The 22,160-nt window shown below is 40.4% G+C and overlaps 3 protein-coding genes across 7 annotated transcripts in view; 2 read left to right on the top strand and 1 right to left on the bottom strand.

Annotated features, from left to right (window-relative positions):
• Positions 1-1,019, top strand: part of LOC104641364 (ceramide transfer protein) — a 141,260-nt gene extending 140,241 nt beyond the window's left edge. For all 5 annotated transcript variants that reach the window (XM_075738974.1, XM_075738973.1, XM_075738971.1 and 2 more), the window contains one exon: positions 473-1,019. The gene's annotated coding sequence lies outside the window, so the exon portion shown is untranslated. The remainder of the gene's footprint in view (positions 1-472) is intronic.
• Positions 1-22,160, bottom strand: part of LOC142599156 (3-hydroxy-3-methylglutaryl-coenzyme A reductase-like) — a 695,832-nt gene that overhangs the window by 609,572 nt on the left and 64,100 nt on the right. The gene's annotated exons all lie outside the window — the stretch shown is intronic.
• Positions 5,572-13,567, top strand: LOC142599328 (3-hydroxy-3-methylglutaryl-coenzyme A reductase-like). The gene is made up of 10 exons (XM_075739197.1): positions 5,572-5,577; positions 6,546-6,857; positions 7,457-7,615; positions 7,764-7,921; positions 9,023-9,128; positions 10,133-10,303; positions 12,155-12,295; positions 12,397-12,555; positions 12,852-13,006; positions 13,159-13,567. The coding sequence occupies exons 1-10, from the start codon at positions 5,572-5,574 to the stop codon at positions 13,211-13,213; spliced, it is 1,422 nt and encodes a 473-aa protein (XP_075595312.1). The 3' UTR covers positions 13,214-13,567.

The raw sequence follows: 22,160 nt of genomic DNA, 5'->3' as shown, positions 1-22,160 counted from the left end.
TCTGTCAGATTGTAAGCCTTTGTGCTAAGTAAGGCTTTGCTTAATTTTTGTTAGTGTAGACTCTTGCCATATACTTCATTACGTATAACTAGTGTCAAACCACCGAATTCCAGCTACAGAGTAGCATTTGGCAGCTTGACTATTAGAGCATGATCTGAAAATTAGTTTTTATCATTTTTCTATGCATGACATAGGCTACCTCTGGTTTTAGGTTCTATTTATTATGTCAGACTCCAAAAGTCTTAGTAATTTGATCCTTCTGTAACAGGTAACCCTGTAATGATTCATAATTTTAATTATATGTTGTTAGAGAACTAGTGTAGGTGAACCATTTAAAACATGGCTGTCATGAGCCAACAGTTCAAACATGATAATAGCGGTGCTGGTACTATTTAAGGGGTTTAACAAGTTCTTGTTTTCCTATTAGTGTTCAAAATTTTCAGTACTGTATTTTGTCTTTGCTTACCTGCAGTGATCAGAACAAGACTGGGTGAGCATTCCACGTTGAAGTGACCATGCATAGAGCACTCCATGCTGGAACGAAGGATCCACAGTCTTTTTATGGCTGAAGTTCTAGGCTTTGTATACTGAAGTAAAGAAGTGTTGTGACACCATGAGGCTGAATATTTAACACTAGCTCTCTCCTAAATTTTCTTGCGGAATCAGTGTGTAATTATAAATAGATGTATTGATAACATCTATATAGCTATTTTATTTGCTTGCTTTAGAAGAGGAAGAACGTGTACAACTTTGAATCACCAACATGGGTTACTGCTTTAATTTTAAACAACTTGCAGAATTTCACTGTCAACATTCCTAAGATACTCGTGCAGTTATTGTGCATGTCTAAAAAGCACAAAAGACAAATGCACATATAGCATACTGTATGTGCTTTATATGCACAAAAATCTATGTGGTTCAGTAAAGCCTAGGTGACTTATTGGCAGGTTTTGTTTTGCTTTGTATAATCATAGTTCATTGCTGCTTGTTTCTGTAATAAATAATCTTGTTACATAAAATGTCAGTTAATAATTGAGGGTTGTCAATATCTTTATGACTGCCTTTTCTATTGTCTTACTCTTATGAAGATCTTTGGCTCTGAAGGAGTAAGAGTGTGAAAAGCTTTATTTTTTCCCAGATATCTTTATATTTCTATTGTATTTTTTAGTTATGTAATATGTGCTACAGAATTTTTGTTATTAAACATGATCCAGAAATTTCTAGGAAGATTCTGTATTGAGAGGGCAAGAGACTGCCTGAAAGTTAGAAGTCATCTGTCCATGGTATATGTGGGCTGCTGTCTTGCATGATATCTGGGGCTTTCCCAAAACAGAGAAGGTATACTATAATATTTATTGAAGTAATTTGGACTACACAGGGCAACATTCCCACCATAGAATGAGGACAAGTACATTATTTTCAGATCCTGCACATGTTTTCCTCATCTTAATAAAGCCATGCTATGAGGTTCATGTAGAAAATGAGTTGCGTTGATACTTGCCTCTTGATCAGAAACCCGTCAGAGCTATAAGGATGTGCAGTTCTTATTGGAAAGTTCTCTCTAGTTGCTGTAAGAATTTAAATGTCAGATATTTGCCTGCCTTTGATTTTGGAGATGCTCATTAAGAGAGGACTCCAGCAGACTGGTACTGACTTTGAGGTCTTTCATCCATGTCCTGTAGTTGGAAACTCTTCAGAGATTGCTGGGTGTTTCACTGACCTGTGTATCATCTCAAGAAAAAAGTTTCACATATATATATATTTAATTTTTTTTCCAAATGAAAGCTGAAAGTCTTATTTGATATAGTATGGTAGGTGCCTGAAAATAAATAAAAGATAGTAACTTAATGAAGATTTGGTGAATGATTAAATGTGATCTGCACAGTGTGGAAAAAACTACTTTATCTGTTCATCTTCTCTATAGAGATGAAATCATACATAACACATGATTACATATGCACGCAGATTTCATGCTCCATAACTCTTATCTTTTTATTTGCCTTTTTCTAATGGTGTGCATGGAATATGCCTTATTACAGAGTTATTCTGTTAATTTGAATATGTAGAAAAGTGCCTATACATTAATGCTAGTAAGGCAAATAATATGAAACTTTGTACATGTTTACTATATCACTAGTGAACATTTTATATAGTGATGTTAAAAAAAAAACTTATCTCAAATGTACTTCTTCATTTTACAATCAACCAAGCAATGATTCATTCCACCATAGCCACTGATGGGAATGTAAAAAAAAAAAAAAAAAGTCCAAAATATAAAGAGTTTAACTCCTTATTTGCCATTTCTGGTAATTGTTGAACACAGGCAAGTAACTGTTTATTAATTTAATTGGATGGCTTTATTTTACAAAGGTATGGAAAGTTTACAAAGCAGTATATAAATCTTATATCATTAGTTGCATTTGCACTAAATGAAATGTACTTTTGCAATTTATTCTGTAAATAAAATTAAACTCCAGATACTATTTGTAAAGAATATTTTATTTTTAGATAAAGGCACTGGTACTTCACTACAGCTAGCCCTGCCCAATCAGAGTTGTAAGAGGCTTCTTAAAGAATACAGAAGGAGTAGCAAGATTGAGAAATAGGTATTAATTGACGTCTGTAAAAACAAATGAAAAAAGGCAGCGCTCTCTCAGACTCTCAGATTGTCCGTGTGCAAGCAGCCATTGGGTCTTTTCTTCCAGAAGGGTTCTTCCTTTTATGGTTTTATAAAACTTCCCCTGTCTCTTGAGTCCACCCCTCTTTCCAGTCACTGCCACATATTGTGCACTCTGAATTCTCTTCTTCCTGTTAATGAATCTGTAGTATTTATATAGCTGCGGTCTTTGCAGAAGCAGCCCATGACTCTAGAATGGCTGTTTTTATAAGCTGAACCAATTTGAAGGGCTGAGAACATAACTATCTTCTCCATCAGATATTGTTCTCTGAATATCTGTGTCCATTTGGAGAATTTGGATGGTGCTAAGCTAGATCTGAATGAAATGACTCGGTAGAGCTTGTATTGGGAATGAGGATGAGAGATGGTCATTGTTATCCTGGCTGAGAACCTGAACATCTTATTTTGACAAACTTATATCTGTGAAAAAAAGCAATGCGCTTTTGATATCCATAAAGTAGAATTTTCCACCCTACAGGGACAGAAATGTGTTTGGGTTAGTGCTTAGACACTGTTTAATTTAGGGTTAAATGCACTACCTTGCTTTGCTGACGACTATACCTTTGAAGAAGAGCCAAAGGACTGATAAAAAGCATGCTTTGCTAAAGAGTATCCTTGAAGGAGAGCTGAAAAACTGATAAAGAGAAAACATCCTCCACCAGAAGGCACCCAGAGCTGGGTGATTGCCAGAGAGGCCTGAAGTTAACAGAAATCGGCAGTAACCAGGGGAAGGGTGCGGGGAAGGGTGTGGGGAAGGCAGGTGGGTTCACCACCACCTACCCAGTTAAAGAACTATGCAAATTACACCCAACCCTCAAGGAGCATGCCTGCTAATTGAAATATACTTGACCAGTAGTAGATGATGTGGTAATTAATAACCAATTAGTGTAAATTTAGGCAGGTTTTTCTAATCCTGTAACAAGATAAATATGTGGTAGATTCTGTGTGGGTAGTGTGCTAGCTTTGTGGAATTACCACCTAGCACCCATCTCTGTGCAGACATGAAATAAACAAATTACCTCTGCTCTGTGTGTATATTGGTGTACTGCACACTGGGTAAGTGATCCCACTTTTGGGACAATGCTTTGGAAAAAAAATAATTACCTTTTACTTAATTGGGCTGAGCTGGCTCATCTGAAGTTCTGCAGATTCTCTTTAAACTAATCTGTTTGTCCACCTGTATTTTTGTCAAGTTCTACAAATAACTCTGTATTTGAATTGCCAGTGTTCATCTACAGACTCAAAACATGAATCATATTTTTGAGTACCTTGAATGTGTAGAGTGTAACTGTTCTATAATAGCTTTATGATCTTAATGATAACTTTTAAAAAAGGTTGGTTCTTGCATGTTACAATCACAAATTTTAAACCAGTGTTTAAAAGTGAAAAGTATTAAAAAATATGAAGAAAAATCCTGGTTTGTAATTATTTTTAACTTTCAGTGCTTTGGAGAAACTTATTTAAAACATTTTACCTTTTAACCAACTTTTAGATCATATGTGAAGTTATATACAATACTATAATGTATGGAAAATACTTAACAGGAAAGCAGTTTACTTGTATTGCTAAGGTTATTGAGATGAAAACTTGAATGCCACATTAGTTTATATATTAAAAACCTCATTTTGTGCTAGCATAGCATGTTAAAAGATGTTTCTGTACAGTATAGTCTTAACAGAGCACTTCCAAAATTGTATTTAAGCTTTTGTCTCTGTTTTTGTACAGAATTAACAACATTATTGAAATTTCCATTGAAAGAATGGAGATCCAGGACTGAGGAGAGCCAGAGAATAAACTTGGTTTTTTTATAGTAGGCAGAATTTTTAAAAATTAAGATGAAGTTCTGTAGAGCAAGCTTTCTTAATAGCAGGAATAGCTGGTGCCTAGTGGATCAATAACAAATAAAGGTGGGATTTTTATGCAGGGATTTCTACTTATTATACAGTAATCAATAAAGTTGTAGAAGTCTTACAAGTATGCAAGACTGGAGAAACAGCTTGAAATTATAGAAGGCGTTACTTGCACAAAAAGAAAATTTATCTTAAGCTCAACTGCATCAGGCCTCAGGTAAATATAACGCAATAAATGCAGAGTCCTTATTCAAGCCCTGCTCTGGAAGAATGCAACTATTTGAGCTGGCAAAAAGAAATCCTCACAAAATAAAACAAAAATACAGTCACATTCTTGGTCCCATAAGTTATGTTTGTGTTTTAAAAATACATACTTTCCAGTAAGGAGAGGTTGAGCATTTCTGCAGCTGTCTGTATAACTACAGAGTTGCTGCCCTGGATTTCAAAAGAGCAAAATAAACTATTCAGGGAGCTACTTAGCAGAGTACCCTGGGAATCTGCTCTTGAGGGCTAAGGAGTCCATGAGCTCTGGTCAGTCTTTAAGAATCGCCTTTTAGAAGCACAGGAGCAGGCAATGCCATTGTGTCAAAAGTCAAGCAAGGGGGGCAGAAGACCAGCTTGGCCGAACAGGGGAAATCCTCTTGGAACTCAGGAGGAAAAAGAAATTGTATGATCTCTGGAAGCAAAGTCAGGCTTTGCAGGAAGATTACAGAGCCACGGTTTGTATATGCAGGAAGAAGACACAAAAGGCCAAAGCTCAATTAGAGTTGAAACTGGCCAGTGTTGTGTCAGTCAACAAGAAGGGCTTTTTTAAATATGTTAATAGCAAGAAGAGGTCTAAAGAGAACATGTTTACTCAGGCACCAAACATTTTTTTATCATATATTGTCCTACTATAAAACCTGACATTGGCAGTTGGTTCCTTTAGATGTTCTCTGATATTGTGTGTTGGTTTTGCGTGGCAAGGTTTTGGTAGTGGGGGGGGCTACAGGGGTGGCTTCTGTGAGAAGCTGCTAGAAGCTTCCCCTGTGTCTGATAGAGCCAATGCCAGCCAGCTCCAAGACGGACCCGCTGCTGGCCAAGGCCGAGCCAATCAGGGCCTCTGTGATAACATATTTAAGAAAGAGAAAAAACAGTTAGAGAGCGCTTTTGCAGCCGGAGAGAGGAGTGAGAAGATGTAAGAACATCTGCAGACACCAAGGTCAGTGCAGAAGGAGGGGGAGGAGGTGCTCCAGGCGCCGGAGCAAGATTCCCCTGCAGCCCGTGGTGAAGACCATGGTGAAGCAGGCTGTCCCCCTGCAGCCCATGGAGGGAGGATGAGGGGGTGTAGCGATTCCACCTGCAGCCCGTGGAGGACCCCATGCCAGAGCAGGTGGAGACACCTGAAGGAGGCTGTGGCCCCGTGGGAAGCCCGCACTGGAGCAAGCTCCTGGCAGGACCTGTGGATCTGTGGAGAGAGGAGCCCACGCCAGAGCAGGTTTGCTGGCAGGACTTGTGACCCCGTGGGGGACCCACGCTGGAGCAGTCTGTTCCCGAAGGTCTGCACCCCGTGGAGGAGACTCACGTTGGAGAAGGCCGTGAAGGACTGTCTCCCGTGAGAGGGACCCCACGCTGGAGCGGGGGAACGATGAGTCCTCCCCCCGAGGATGAAGAAGCGGCAGAAACACCGCGTGATGAACTGACCGTAACCCCCACTCCCCGTCCCCCTGTGCTGCTGAGGGGGGTGGAGGTTGAAGCCGGGAGTGAAGTTGAGCCCGGGAAGATGGGAGGGGTGGGGGGAGGTGTTTTTAAGATTTGGTTTTATTTCTCATTCCTTTACTCTGTTTTGCTTAGTAATAAATAAGATGAATTCCCTCTCTAAGTTCGGTCTGTTTTGCTCGTGATGATAATTAGAGAATGATCTCTCTCTGTCCTTATCTCGACCCGTAAGTTTTTTTTTTCATTGTACCTTTTCTCCCCTGTCTAATGAAAGAGGGGAGTGATAGAGCGGCTCTGGTGGGCACCTGGCCCTCAGCCAGGGTCAACCCACCACATATTGTCAAAGTAAAGTTGTTACCCTTTTTCATTTGGAAACATTTAAAAGGATTTTCACCAAGAGAATCTATGCTTTTTCTCCCCACCCTTTACATTTCCAGAAGGGAGCAAAATTCCTTACTGATGCTGAGGTCATCAGCTTAGTTAATGCTAAGCATATTCCTGCATACAAACTGGAAACAGTGATGGAAACTCAGGAGCGAGGTGTGGCCATTCGCAGACAGATGTTATCTAAGAAACTCCCTGAACCTTCATCTTTGCAATATCTTCCTTATAGGAATTACAATTATTCTTTGGTAAGTAAAAGGCATACAAGCAAAACTCACTGTAAAACCATTTTCCAAACCTATGAAATATCTGCTCGGAGTGATGCATACGAATTAAGTTTTGACCGAGCTCGTTGTTGGGGGGGGGAGGGGGCAAACATAAGGCACTACCTTTTATTGTTCTTGATGTTTTTAAACCTAGTCAGGTAGGTAAGTTTTGTAGCTTACCCAAAAAATATTTCCTACCAAGGTACGCAGTTGCCTTATCTCCTAAATGCAGAATTCTACTCATACTGAGCCTGAGTTCAGCTGAATGAAAATATTACCTCGAGCTCAAGTTAAAATGGAGGTTTATTTAACATTAATTTAACAGTATTAAATTAATTTTATTTAATAGTGTTTAAGACTTAATAAGATTCAATAGGTCTGCCAAATACTAGACTTTAGCAGTATTAGCTGTTGATAGCTGTAGCTGTAACTTTTTGAGGTGGCAATTGGTTGATTTATGGGTAGGGTTGTGGTTTTTTTGCTAAGATACCTTGTTGTAGTCATGTGCATAGTATGTAGCATGCTGTACTGTATCACTGTACATGTAAACTTAATGATACATTTTCCATTATTTTTTTAAGGTTATGGGAGCTTGCTGTGAAAATGTGATTGGATATATGCCTATTCCTGTAGGTGTAGCAGGACCACTATTTTTGGATAACAAAGAGTTTCACATTCCAGTGGCAACAACAGAAGGATGTCTTGTAGCAAGCACAAACAGAGGATGTAGAGCAATATGTGTAAGTATTGTTTTGAGTAGCTTGAAAAAAATTCTATATTACAAAAAGTATTTGGGGGTGATACAAGGTGTGGGGTTTTTTGACTTCCTAAAAACTAAAATTTACTTTCAGTAATGTTACTTTGTTTCCCTTCTGCTTTGATTTTTAGCTTGGTGGAGGAGCAAGTAGCCGCATTCTGGCAGATGGGATGACTCGAGGACCTGTTGTTAGGCTGCCCACTGCTTGCCAGGCTGCAGAAGTGAAAGTTTGGCTTGAAAGCCCTGAAGGCTTTAAAATAATGAAGGAAGCTTTTGACAGCACAAGTAGGTTAGTACAATGGCTATTCCAGCCTTATTTCCTGATATAAGACTTCTATGGATGGTAGAAAGCTCCTAATTGTATTTCTGCATACTGCAGTACAGGAAATTACATACTCATTTGAGCTATCCTATGTAGTGTGAATCTAAGAAAAGTCACTCTGGCTATATACCAAGGCTAGTAATAAACACTTTGTGATGATAAGTGGTAAACAACTAGATCATAGCAACAAATACATTTGCATTGCATAATACTTAAATGCTTAGACAAAATTATGTATTAAAAATAAACATAAAAGCTTATTTGAATTGTTAGTAGTTATTATGCAAAAAGTAGTTATTAACATTAGTAATATTATCTGAAAGGCTAGATTCCAAACTTTGAATTAATTTGTGAGGTTCTGGAGAATACAGGATAAACTAATGTAATGCTAGAACTGAAATGCTTAAAAAAAATGTAAAACAGTATTAAGAGTAAGTTTATTTCAAGCCCTGGAGTTTCTTCTAAGACTTACGATTACCCGTTTTCTTTAGGAAGATTTAGAAAGAGATTTCTTTATCAGTTATTGTTTCTTACCAATCTTACAAGTGTCACCCAAGGACATATGTATATTTTGGCAAGTATCAACTCATGCTGCTGCTTAAATGCAGTGTTTCCTGTTTTTTGTTTGACTCTTACTCTGTATGAATAAAGCTTTGACTTGCGGAGCTTACACTGTTGTTGAAGATAGCATGGGTTTTGCCTTGCTGTAAAGCTGATATAAGAATTTCCAAAGGCCTCACTTTTAGTTTATACCTGGTAGTCAGATGTTTTAGGGAATACAAAAAAGTTAAATTTATATTAGCACTTTGGGATATTTTATTTCATTAAGTTCAGGGATAGAAAACATTAAAAAGGCAGTGAACATTTTTAAAGTGAACATTTTAAGATATTTACTTGAGAGAACTACGTGCATGGTAGCTGTAACACTTTTTTCCTGCGTTGAGGGAGGAGTACAGATAACACTGTTAACTACACTGTGCTATCTGCAATGATTTTCTGTCATTTTGCCACTTAGAACTAATTTAATCTTTTTCCTTGAGGACTGTAAGTAATTAAATTTTCTTGCAGGTTTGCCCGCCTACAAAAACTTATCATCAGTTTGGCTGGTCGTAACCTTTATATCCGTTTTCAGTCTGGAACAGGGGATGCAATGGGAATGAATATGATTTCAAAAGTAAGGTCCAGTCCCCTTAAGTCTCTCTAATAAATGTGTATTTATTTTAAAAATAAATTGTATCCTACCAATCTGTGACTACCTGGCATGTGAAGACAAAGACAAGACATAGTGCTGTTTGCAGTACTATAAAATAATAAAAGTGTTTGACCTTGTCAAGTGTAAACAAGACTAGGATGAGAATGATGAAAGAAAAAAGGTTAAAGTAACTTTGTGGGTTTTTTGTTGGGTGTTTTTTTTTTTATTTAAAGAAAGTATTCTTGATAATATGGAAGTTAAGCTGTTTCCTCTGTTGTTTTGGGCCAAATATTTTTATCCAGCAGTAATTAATCTGTTATTGTGTTTATCACCCCTTATAAATAAGGGATTAGAAATCTGGTGAATGGCAGCAGGAGGGTGTTCTCTAGTTTTGTTTGTTTGATTGTTTTTGGGTTTTACGCAAATATGTGGAAGAACCTGAGACATGACCCATAGACTGGGGGGTGCCTTGTGCTGTTTGAGATAAACTTTAATACTGATTGCTTATTCTATATACAATTTATCAGAACCATTGCATAAATGGGTCTGGCCATAGACAGGTACTAAATATAGCAGACCTTTTGTCTGACTTCCTAGTGTAGAGAAGCTCTTTTCACTATGTCCAAAGTGAATTCGTTTCATGCCTGTAGTGTCTACCTTGGTTCCTGTATCTTCAGTATGGTAAGCGTATGCCCGTTCACCTAGAATGTATCCAGAGAGTCCATATGTATTGGGAAGAACCAATTATTCCCCATATAATTCCCAAAGTGGTTAGAAAAAGGGTAGCGATCAAATATTTTTTTTAATTTTTTTTTTTAATTTCTCTCTCTTTCCTGTTTAGGTTCCTTCCTGAAATCACATTCTTTTCTTCAGCTGTAACTGATGATCTGATTAGACTTAATCTAATCTTGCTGTTCCACTGTTTGAGTAGCTTGTTTTACAACCATAATGATATACTATCCCTATATCTGTTTCTCCTCTAACAGGGTACTGAAAAAGCACTGGCAAGGTTGAATGAAGAGTTTCCTGATCTCCAGGTTATAGCTCTCAGTGGTAACTATTGTACAGACAAAAAACCTGCTGCTATAAATTGGATAGAAGGAAGAGGGAAGTCTGTTGTCTGCGAAGCAGTTGTTCCAGCCAAGGTCGTTAGAGAAGTAAGTGTCTACTTTATTTAATTTGTTTATAAGAATGCATACATTTTACGAAACTGATACATATTTTTACATCACAAATATTAACTGTAAGTTGCGTTCCATGTAAGGATGATCCCTACGTGTATCTTTAGACTACTGCTGTAGGATAAGTCATTTTTCCTGAGAACCTCTTACAGTAGATACCTTTTCCTTTCACTGTCTCTTCTAAGGTAATTTTTTTTGTGGGTGGTTTGTGTTGGTTGTTGGGTTTTTTTTTTTTTACACATGGAGTTTTGCCTGACATCATACCCAGTCATTTTGATAATTTCACTCATTTATTGTCTCTTGCGTGAACCTGGCATTCTCTTCAAAGTTTATATGCCCCCCTACTACAATGAAAACAGATTATCAGGGGTGCTTCGCTTAATTCCAAAGCTGCCTTAGGTTCTTACATGATGAAGGCTAACCTTTTATAACCAGTGCTAGTCCTAGCCCCTGACAAACTTGTCCTGCATCATAAGAGCTAATTTTAAATTCTCTTCCCCTCGAGCTCAGAAGATTGGCTATGTACGTCAGCACTGGCCATGACGGACAGTATCTAGGGAGGAGTTTACTACACCATAGTCAGAATAGACTTCCGCCAACACGTTCAAGATTGTGTGAATTGGTGCTTTAGTATTTGATGGACTTCCTCCCCCCAGTAATTTGTCCAGTCCCTTCTATGAAACTACGTAAACTTTTAGTACTAATATACTGAGCAGAATTCCACATTGCAGCTACACCTTGTGTGAAGAACTACCTCCTTTGTGTTGTTGATATCATTTGATGATGCCCTAGTTTGTACTGGAAGAAATACTTAAGACTTTTATCTTCTTTCTACTGCTCAAGATTTTATAGCTCTAACAAAACTTTTCCACCTTCCCATCTATTCTAATTTTCAGACTGAAAAGTACTAGTTTCTCTATGAGGAATTAGTAAAAAGACTATCCTAGCATGTCTTTGAACATACTTATCTCTGGATCTCTTTCAATTCTAAAATTTCTAAAATTCTGGGTACAGAGCTGGACACAGTATTCAAAGTCTGTGTGTGCAGGCTGAATTTATACATTGGCATAATTATGTGTTTTGGTTTTGTTTTCTAGTAGTTTCCTAATTTTCAAATTGTTTGCATTTTTACTGCTGATTCAGTGGCAATATCTGTTATAACCCCAAGATTTCATTCCAGAGTAATAATGGGGAGCCCATCCTTTGGTAATTGGTATTGTTAGTTTTTAAGTAAATTTGGGATGTTCCCACACGCACACACACTATGTACATCGCTAAACTTACTTACATTGAACTCTAATATATTAAACTTTGTATTTTTGTAAGTATTGTAGACTTTGCACAGATCTCTGTTATCAGTTGCTATTCCTACTACACTGGAATATCTTAAATTTTGTCCACAGCACTATCATCTTGTTTGTGCTCCGTATTCTTATTGGGGAGGGTTTACTGTCTGGAGCAACTTGGGAGGAAAGTTGCTATCATGTCAAGGTGAATTAATGGGATGTTTCTGCCAAGCTGGTTTTGTTTGTTTCATACTGAAGATAAATGAGAATTTGAAATGGAGAAGGTAGCCAATGAATTTTTCTTAAAGGCATGTGCAAGTCCAAACCCTTTACACGGATTTTTCCATTGTTACTTGGATGATGCAGTCTGCATTTGAAAGGGCTCCTTTTGAACAAAAATAAAAGTAGATATCTAGGAGAATGATTGAGTCAAATTCCATATGGAAGCAAGCAAGGGGCGGGGGCTTATTAAACATGAAATGAGGTATTTCTACTACATTGCCTAAGGAATGGTGTAGCAAAAGTGTATCACTCTGCCTAGGTATTGAAGACAACTACAGAAGATATAGTTGAAGTCAATGTAAACAAAAATTTGGTGGGTTCTGCGATGGCTGGTAGCATAGGTGGCTACAATGCACATGCAGCAAACATTGTGACAGCTATCTACATTGCCTGTGGTCAGGTAGGTTTGTTTTACGCCAACTCAACTTTTCTTTAATTCGGTAATTCTTAACCAAACGCTTAATTGAGTTTTTTGTTTTGTTTCTTCTTCCTGATCTAAAGGATGCTGCACAGAACGTGGGCAGCTCTAATTGCATCACTTTGATGGAGCGAACTGGTTTCACCAACAAAGACCTATACATCAGCTGCACAATGCCTTCTATAGAAATAGGAACTGTTGGCGGAGGCACCAACTTGCTTCCGCAGCAGGCCTGTTTGCAGGTATAAAGCAGAAAGTTTAAAGCAATTTAGCTTCGTAAATCAAAGCTTGCTTTTGTGTTGTGTATGTTGTGTCCGAGTAACGTGGGAATGGGGCTTCTTGAAAGTTGGTGGATTTGACGTGAAAATTTTAGAATTATCTAATTGTTTTCATATATCTAGTTTTTAAAGCTCAAGATCTTTAATATTAAAGAGACTTAGAGCCAGTTGATTGGATATAATTTGGAAAGACTTACTTTAAAACTTAGCATAAATTTACTTAGATTTCATAGCATAATATTGCATATTTTTCTCTTCAGATGTTAGGGGTTCAAGGTGCAAGCCAAGATAACCCTGGTGAAAATGCCCGTCAGCTTGCCAAAATTGTATGTGCTACAGTGATGGCAGGGGAATTATCACTAATGGCAGCTCTTGCAGCTGGGCATCTAGTTAAAAGCCACATGATTCACAACAGGTAAGAAATGGAAAAATTCATATATTTCTCTGCAGTTCTGCCCTTCTTCCAAGCACACAAGAGTCAATAATAATTACATGAATAATTTTAACATATAATATCAGTGTATCATTTTAACTATCTAATGTAGTTATCTTACTGGTTTTTCTTAGGTCAAAAATAAATCTACAAGATCTTCAAGGAACCTGCACTAAGAAGGCAGCTTGAATACTAAAGCAGCTTTGAAATGAAGAATCATTCTAGCAACTGACCAGGTGCACGGGGGGGAGGGGAGAGAATCTGTGAAGTTAAGAATGAAAATCACCTTCAACTCAAAGATTTCTGTAGAAGATAAACTGAGAGATCAATGGACTTGTGTGAGACTACTAATGCCTTTGACCTTCTTTAACGGTTAGAGATGACTTCATGAAAGAATTCTTATTCTTGCGCATTGTTTTCTGAAGGGTCCGTCTTATGTTTTTACAGGTTGAGATTATTTTGACTGGCAAGCTCCTGGTAACTACCAAGGTGAAAAGTGACGTAACATACTTCTTTTTTTTTCCCTCTCTTTTTTTTTTTTTTTTTTTTAAAAAACATAGAAAGTTGGTCTAAACTTGGCTTGAATGCATTGGTTCTTGCCATCTTTATTTTCTGGTTAGCCGAGTATGTTTTTTAAAGTGATGGCAAGCCTAAGCACTTTCCATGAACTTTAATTTTGTTTATTTTTATTTATTTAATCTTGTTAATTTTGTTTGCATGTAAAACTTTGGTCTTAGGCTTTGAGCCAATTTTATTGAATTGTATTGGTTTTGTAGAAACCTCTGTCTATATATAGTACTGAAATTGCTGCTGCTTCAGCTAAGTAGCATTCAATGTTTTAACTCCACAGTTTAGGTTATTCCTTCATGGAAAACTTGTGACCTACAAAGTGCTGAACTGTTAAGTATAATATGTACTGAAGTAGGTAGAAACGGTGTCTTCAACTGTTTTGTCATTTTGTTCAGGTAGAAATAATAGATTTTGAAACTAGTAACTCAAAAAACAATTAGAGGTCAGAGCGCTTAGTAATTTAAGCAAATGAAGTTTCTCAAAATTGTTTGAAAAAACAAGCCAAAACAAAGCAATCAAGAACAGATGTTTACACTTCTATTAAAAGAAGTATCTTAAAGTACAGTGTGTTTGTATATTCCTAACTATTTTTTTTTTTTTAACTGTTTGACACTTATTCCCCTGGAATAAGCGTGTATACACTGCTTAACCTGAGATAAAATGAAGCCAGAAAAATCACACTGTCCTTTAAACGGAATTAAAACATAAACCCCAAAATTTAACACTAGTTATTTTTAGGGGGGAGCCTTTATGTTAAAAAGAAATCTTATCCTTTTTTTCAATGAAAAGTACTACTTAATGGAATTCAGTGAAATGACATGTTAATGCAACAAGCGGGTTTTGTATTAAAATAGTGTACTTGGACCAGTGAAGCAGTCTCAGGTGTTCTTCATGTAATGCAGAAAACCCGGGTTTATTCTGGTTTGATTCACCCTTGGGAAGATTACTAAATACATCATCCTGCCTAGTTAATCACAGGAGGAAAATTGTTAATATGCTTGATAACGGTGGTTTTGGGGTGGTTTTTTTTTTTGTTTGTTTTGGTTTGCGGAGGAGGGAATCAGTGGATTGGACTGGATTTCTTTACAGGAATGCAGCAGCATTCCTAAAGGGGTGACTAACAGAGGTGCTCTTCTAATGTGCAAATTTGATATAAATCATGATGGGTTGTTTTCTAGTACGTCAACGCACTAATATTGTAATGAGCTCATAAAGCTAATGTGCAAGCATGAAGACTTACTACATGCTGGATATGTTATGATAGCATGTAAATATCATTAATGTTTATCTTCCTGCAGTATTGTTGCTAATAGCTACCATTTTATTTAAGGAAAGTTGGAACTACTTTGTTTCTATGTTCATTCAGTAATCTTATTTAAAGGAACACTGTACTAGCAATAAATGGTGGTTCAGTGTTCATTTTGGTGGATTTAACTGACATTCCGTCTTGCAGAATTAACATTTCGTATTATTACTAAATTGTGTACATTTTGGTACAGAACTACTTTTTCAGTTTCAGTAAAACAATGGAAAAGATATTGGCTTAAATGTGATATTATAAGATCACTTCATGGCTTAGTGAAATATCTTAACATAAATTAAGAAGGTTAAGGAAAATATGATTAGCATACAGTACTAAACGCAGTGGGGATATCTTGCCTTGTTTGCAGAAGCCTGTACACATTTATTCTCCTCAAAGCTGAATTATGCGGTTTGCTCAGATGGGAGAACTAATTCACTTCACCATTAGCAATACCTTCTGTTGAGGCGTATTTGGGCGTTTCTCCTATCTTCCAGAAGATTGTTGAATTATACTTTTGGTAGTGTTGTGGTTTAACCCCAGCCGGTAACTAAGCACCAAGGACTAAGCACTTGAACTGACGCCCATCATGCCATTTTATTCCTAAAAACTGGATCTCCTGTGCAGGTCCCTTGACCTTACTTTGTTTTATGGCGAAACCAGCTTTCAGAAGGATTTGGGCTATATTCTTCCCTTTCTCAAAACCTTCTTCTGCTGAGTTGCCCCATACGATGATGTCATCAATGTAGTGCAGGTGCTCTGGGGCTTCACCCTTTTCCAGTGCAGTCTGGATCAGTCCATGGCAAATAGTGGGGCTGTGTTTCCACCCCTGGGGCAGTCGATTCCAGGTGTACTGGATGCCCCTCCAAGTGAAAGCAAACCGTGGCCTGCACTCTGCTGCCAAAGGGATCGAGAAAAACGCATTAGCTATATCAGTTGTGGCATACCACTTGGCTGCCTTTGACTCCAGTTCATATTGAAGTTCCAGCATGTCCGGCACAGCAGCACTCATCGGCGGCGTGACTTCATTCAGGCCACGATAGTCTACCGTCAGCCTCCACGCTCCATTGGACTTCCGCACTGGCCGTATGGGACTGTTAAAGGGTGAGCAAGTCTAGCTGATGACTCCTTGGCTCTCCAGTTGACGAATCAGCTTATGGATGGGAATCAGGGCGTCTCGGTTGGTGTGATAGTGCCGCCGGCGCACTGTTGTGGTAGCGATCGGCACGTGTTGTTCTTTGACCCTGAGCAACCCCACAACAGAAGGGTCCTCCGATAGACTGGGCAAGGTAGACAGCTGTTCCATTTCCCCCGTCTCCAAGGCAGCTATTCCAAAAGCCCACCAGTAGCCTTTTGGGTCCCTTGAAATACCCTTTCCTGAGGTAGTCTATGCCCAGGATGCATGGAGCCATTCACACAGGGGTGCTTTTGCCACTCATTCCCAGTTAGGCTTACTTCAGCTTCCAGTACAGTGAGCTGTTGGGATCTCCCTGTGTGGTGGTTTAACCTTGGCTGGACGACAGGTGTCCATCAAGCTGCTCTATCACTCCCCGTCTCAGCAGGACAGGGAGGGGAGAAAAATAAGATGGGGAAAAAAAACCAACCCAAAACTCGTGGGTCAAGATAAAGGCAGTTTAATACAGCAAAGGCAAAAGGCCGCGTGCGGAAGCAAAGCAAAAGCAAAAGATTATTCTCTACTTCCCATCAGCAGGCGATGTCCGGCCACTTCCCGGGAAGCAGGGCTTCAGTACGTGTAGCGATTGCTCCGGAAGACAAACGTTGTTAAAAAAACGAATGCTCCCCCGTTCCTCCCCCTATCTCTCAGCTACTTATTGCTGAGCAGACATCATATGGTATGGAATATCCCTTTGGTCAGTTTGGGTCAGCTGTCCTGGCTATGTCCCCTCCCAAGATCTTGCCCACCCCCAGCCTACTGCTGAGGGGGGGAAAGAATTGTTGGAGAGACAGCCTTGATGTGTGCTGGCACTGCTCAGTAGTAGTCAAAACACTGGTGTGTTATCAGCACCTTGCTAGCTACCAATACACAGCAGAGCACTATGAGGGCTGCTATGGGGAAAACTAACTCCATCTCAGCCAGACCCAATACACCTTGTCACTCCAGAAATACAGATGGGTTCTGCCCCTTTATAGCTTGATGGCATTAGGGTACACTGCGCATTGGTGTCCACTAGAGCCTTATACTCCTGTGGGTCTGATGTGCCAGGCTATCGAATCCACACAGTCCAGTAAACCCGGTTGTCCCTTTCCTCCACCTGGCTGGAGGTAGGGCCCCTCTACTCCTGGTCATAGTATTCGTTACTCACTTCTTGTAAATATGAATCAGAAGCCCCTTTGTTAAGATCAGAAGTACGATCAGCCCTTCTACTCTGTCTGGGGAACTGCCCACTGGAAACTGGAGCAGCAATTTTTCTGGAAGAACCCTCTTTTGTGTTTGTTTCTCCTTGCAACTCACGTACTCGTGCCTCTAGGGTCAAGGTAGATTTTCCATCCCACTTCCTCATGTCCTCTCTGTGGTCACGCAGATTAAAGTACAGGGTGGTCTGTGGTGTGTGCCCACTATCTCCTCTCTCTTGAGTAGACAAACGCTTTCTCCTACTAGCTGAGATACTGGTCGGTACAGGTGGGGAGTAGGACATATCCTCCTTGAATTGTTGGAACTCCCGGGATAGTTTCTCGGACAGTTTCTCCACAGCCGAGACGCACGCCCTGAGGGAGGAAGAGAGACTTTCTTCATATTGCCGGAGTTGGCCAGCCAATTCATCCACCGTTTGTCCTTCTACATCTTTCCAGGTCATTACTGCCAATGAGTTGGTTTACGACAATGGTGTGCTCTGTATAAACTTACGCCACATGGGTCATGTGCACTTGACTTCATCTGCATCTTTGGATAACTGCTAATTGTTCAGGTCATAATAAACCATCTACCACACGGCTAATTCCCTCAAATACTGGATACCTCTTTCCATGGTGGTCCACTTGCCTGGGTGACATACACCACCTTCCTTGGAGGGATAAATTTCCTTCATGCCTGACAGGAGTCGCCTCTAGAGGCTGAAGCACTTGTGCCCCTTTTCCAATCGCTTTGTCCATGCCCACTTCTCTAGAAAGGGATCCCAGCTGCTTGGCTTCCCTACCCTCTAATTTCAGGCTACTGGCCCTGTTATCCCAGCATCGGAACAGCCAGGTGACAATGTGCCCGCATGGATTACAGCCGAGAGAGAAATTTCTTTCTGCAGAGAAAAAATTAGAAAGGCAAAAGCCCAACTAGAACTCAATCTAGCCACTGCTGTAAGGGATAACAAGAAATGTTTTTACAAATACATTAACAACAAAAAGAGAGCCAAGGAGCATCTCCATCTTTTATTGGATGCAGAGGGGAACATGGCCACCAAGGATGAGGAAAAGGCTGAGGTACTTAATGCTTTCTTTGCCTCAGTCTTTAATAGTCAGACCAGTTGTCCCCTGGGCATTCAGCCCCCTGAGCTGGAAGACAGGGACAGAGAGCAGCATAAACCCCCCATGATCCAGGAGGAAGCAGTTAACGACCTGCTATGCCACCTGGACACTCACAAGTCTATGGGGCCGGATGGGATCCACCCGAGAGTACTGAGGGAGCTGGCAGAGGAGCTTGCCAAGCCACTCTCCATCATTTATCAGCAGTCCTGGTTAACAGGGGAGGTCCCAGACGACTGGAGGCTTGCCAGCGTGACACCCATCTACAAGAAGGGCCGGAAGGAGGATCCGGGAAACTACAGGCCTGTCAGCCTGACCTCGGTACCGGGGAAGATTTTGGAGCGGTTCATCTTGAGTGCGCTCACCAGGCAGGTGCAGGACAACCAGGGGATCAGGCCCAGCCAGCACGGGTTCATGAAAGGCAGGTCCTGCCTGACCAACCCGATCTCCTTCTATGACCAGGTGACCCGCCTAGTGGATGAGGGAAAGGCTGTGGATGTTATCTACCTGGACTTTAGTAAGGCCTTTGACACTGTCTCCCACGGCATTCTCCTAGAGAAGCTGGCGGCTCATGGCTTAGACAGGTGCACTCTTTACTGGGTAAAAAACTGGCTGGAAGGCCGAGCCCAGAGAGTTGTGGTGAATGGAGTTAAATCCAGTTGGCAGCCGGTCACAAGCGGTGTTGCCCAGGGCTCAGTCTTGGGGCCAGTCTTGTTTAATATCTTTATCAATGATCTGGATGAGGGGATTGAGTGCACCCTCAGTAAGTTTGCAGACGACACCAAATTGGGCGGGAGTGTCGATCCGCTCGAGGGTAGGAAGGCTCTGCAGAGGGATCTGGACAGGCTGGATCGATGGGCCAACTGTATGAGGTTTAACAAGGCCAAGTGCCAGGTCCTGCACTTGGGTCACAACAACCACATGTGACGCTACAGGCTTGGGGAAGAGTGGCTGGAAAGCTGCCCGGCGGAAAAGGACATGGGGGTGCTGGTTGACAGCCGGCTGAGTGGTCAGGCATTGGAACAGGCTGCCCAGAGAGGTGGTGGAGTCACCGTCCCTGGAGGTGTTCAAAAATGTGTAGACGTGGCACTTTGGGACATGGTTTAGTAGGCATGGTGGTGTTGGGTTGATGGTTGGACTTGATGATCTTAGAGGTCTTTTCCAACCTTAATGATTCTATGATTCTCTGTATTCCATCCAGGCTCGCAGTTCACTCAGGGATAGGGATTGGGTGGTTACCGCCTTGTTTATGAGTTCTGCCTCTTCCTCCTCCTCTTCTCGTGATGGCCCTGCTTCAGAATAGTCTGCTTTGCCCATTCTTCCCTTAGTAAGGGACATGACTTTCGCTTCCAATATTTCTTCTTCTGTATAGGGATGACTGATACTGGCACGAGTTGGTTCTCTGGTTCAGCTGCAGTGCCTGTTGCCGGGGTTGGAGTAGCTGCAGTGCCTGTCGTTTTGTCGTCGGATCCAGAGACTTTCTCTTCCCCTTGAGGGTACTGAATAGTCTTCAACAGGGCTCGGTAGGCATGGGCCAGGCCCCAACGTGTTGCAGTGACTTGTTTCTCTCTGGAATTGCCAGGGTGACAGCATACCTTTTCCAAATATTCTACTAGTTTTTCAGGATTCTGCACTTGTTCAGGGGTGAAGTTCCAAAACATCAGAGGTGCCCACTGTCCTGGGTACTTGCCCATACTATCCCACACGCCCGGCCACTCATAACTATCCAGCCTCGGGGCAGATCTCTGGGTGATGTTCTTAAATAGTTGTTCAACCCTGAACAAGACCTGAAACACATTCAGGAGACATAGCAATAGGAACATGCTGGTTTGAACATCCCAAGGATATTAAAAGTTCTCAAGAGCTATTGTGACTTGCCAGAAGGAGAAGTTGAAGGAGCAGGGAAAGTGTCCCCCCCTTGTCTCCCTCATAAATTGGCTCTCCGAGGAGAAAAGGTAAAGGGTGTAATTTTTAATGCTTTCCGCAAGATGGCTCCCAAAGTATGGAGATGAAGGCAGTGCTGAGTACAAATACCGGATTAGTCTCATGACCAGTAATTTTATCATATCATAAGCCAGTGTTACACAGTACAGCAAAATGATAACTTCAATCCAGCCCCCAAAGGTGATAAACAGCACCACAGGGAACATATACAAGAAGTAAGGTGTTACATAACGCAACTCCGAGAACCAGCACAACAACTGAGAGCAAATAAATCAATGTTATGGCCATTGGCTTTTAAACTAAAATTCGTGGGTTGAGATAAAGACAGTTTAGTAGGACAGAAAAGGAAGGAATAATAATAATAATAGAATATAGAAAACAAATGATGCACAATGCAATTGCTCACCACCCACTGACCGATGCCCAGCCAGTTCCCGAGCAGGAGCCCCCCAGCTAACTTCCCCCCCCCAGTTTATAGACTGAGCATGACATCATATGGTATGGAATATCCCTTTGGTCAGTTGGAGTCAGCTGTCCCAACTTTGTCCCCTCCCAGCTTCTTGTGCGCACCCAGCCTCCTCGTTGTCAGGGCAGTATGAGAAGCTGAAAAATCCTTGACTTAGTGTAAGCACTGCTTAGCAACAACTAAAACATTAGTGTGTTATCAACATTATTCTCATCCTAAATTCAAAACACAGCACTATACCAACTACTAGGAAGAAAATTAACTCTATCCTTGCCAAAACCAGGACAATCAATTAAGCAAAAAACCCATATGCTTACCTTCATTTCTCCTTCTTCTACCACTAGCTGCCAATTGGCATCTCCTCCTACATCTTGCAAGGAATATGTCATATGGTTTTGTACCATCTCTTCCACCTTTAAAGGAAAAAATACACATTTTTTAAATCATCCCTTCCATCTTCTTGGGCAGGGGACTGTACAATATTGGAAGCCACAAGTCAGTACTTCAAATCTTGTGCAGGAGCTGAACAACAACGCCTTCTACCACAGGTTAAGAACAAGCAGATACTTCTGGCCTTCAGAAACAAACCCCAAAAATCTTGATTCAACTTCCAACTTCATTCTTTATGGGTACTTCCCTATCCTTCCTTTGCACCTCTAAACTGTCAAAACTCACTATTTCTACCTAAGACAGTTTTATTTCAGCATGTAGGAAATTACTTCCGTTATCTCCAACTAGAATTACAATGCATTGTAAGACTTGAAAGTCAATATTCACTGAAGAGCATGAAAAAAGCTGAACAAAAGCGCGGGGAGAGAGACAGACGACAAGCTCTAAAAAAGTGAATGCATATCAGAAGTCATATTGAAACAGCAGTGAAGGAAACAGTCATGAGCAAAGCATGCCTATTCTGTTTCAATGGCATCTTTGCACAGTTGCCAGCTAGAAAAACAGAACGGAAATGTTTACATTCCAAAAAATTACGATGATGCAGAGACTCCACTATAGTCGCGTGCTTTTCTTAAAAGCCAAATATTTGATACATTTTTATCAAGCTACGTGACTACCTCTTTGGGGTTTTTTTTGTTACAAATAACATGCAAGAAAATGGGTGGTGGGATAGGAAATGGATTTTTATTTTAAATCTACAGTCTTATTCTATGTTTCTTTTGTGTCCGTGCCCCCCTCCTCCCCCCCATTTCCAAATCCTACTCTCCCCCAAATAAAAATAGAGACAAAAATATAAAGTATCCATTGCTGTATAATGTTTACAAGTGCTGGAAACAATAACTTTTTCCACCTAGAAAGTAGACAACTACTAAAACTCATCACAGCAAATAAGTCCATGTAATTGACCCTATTTTCCTGAATTACTAGAAATA

This window comes from Balearica regulorum, chromosome W (assembly GCF_011004875.1).
Source record: "Balearica regulorum gibbericeps isolate bBalReg1 chromosome W, bBalReg1.pri, whole genome shotgun sequence".
Lineage (NCBI taxonomy): Eukaryota > Metazoa > Chordata > Aves > Gruiformes > Gruidae > Balearica > Balearica regulorum.
The sequence above is the reverse complement of the archived record's forward strand: the minus strand, read 5'-3'. Positions and strand labels throughout refer to the sequence as shown.

What these genes read in the sequence shown, in the direction of transcription:
- LOC142599328 (XM_075739197.1), top strand. An exon ending in CAGCCAAGGTCGTTAGAGAA is followed by an intron (nt 10,304 to 12,154) that starts GTAAGTGTCTAC and finishes CACTCTGCCTAG; the next exon opens with GTATTGAAGACAACTACAGA. An exon ending in TCTACATTGCCTGTGGTCAG is followed by an intron (nt 12,296 to 12,396) that starts GTAGGTTTGTTT and finishes CCTGATCTAAAG; the next exon opens with GATGCTGCACAGAACGTGGG.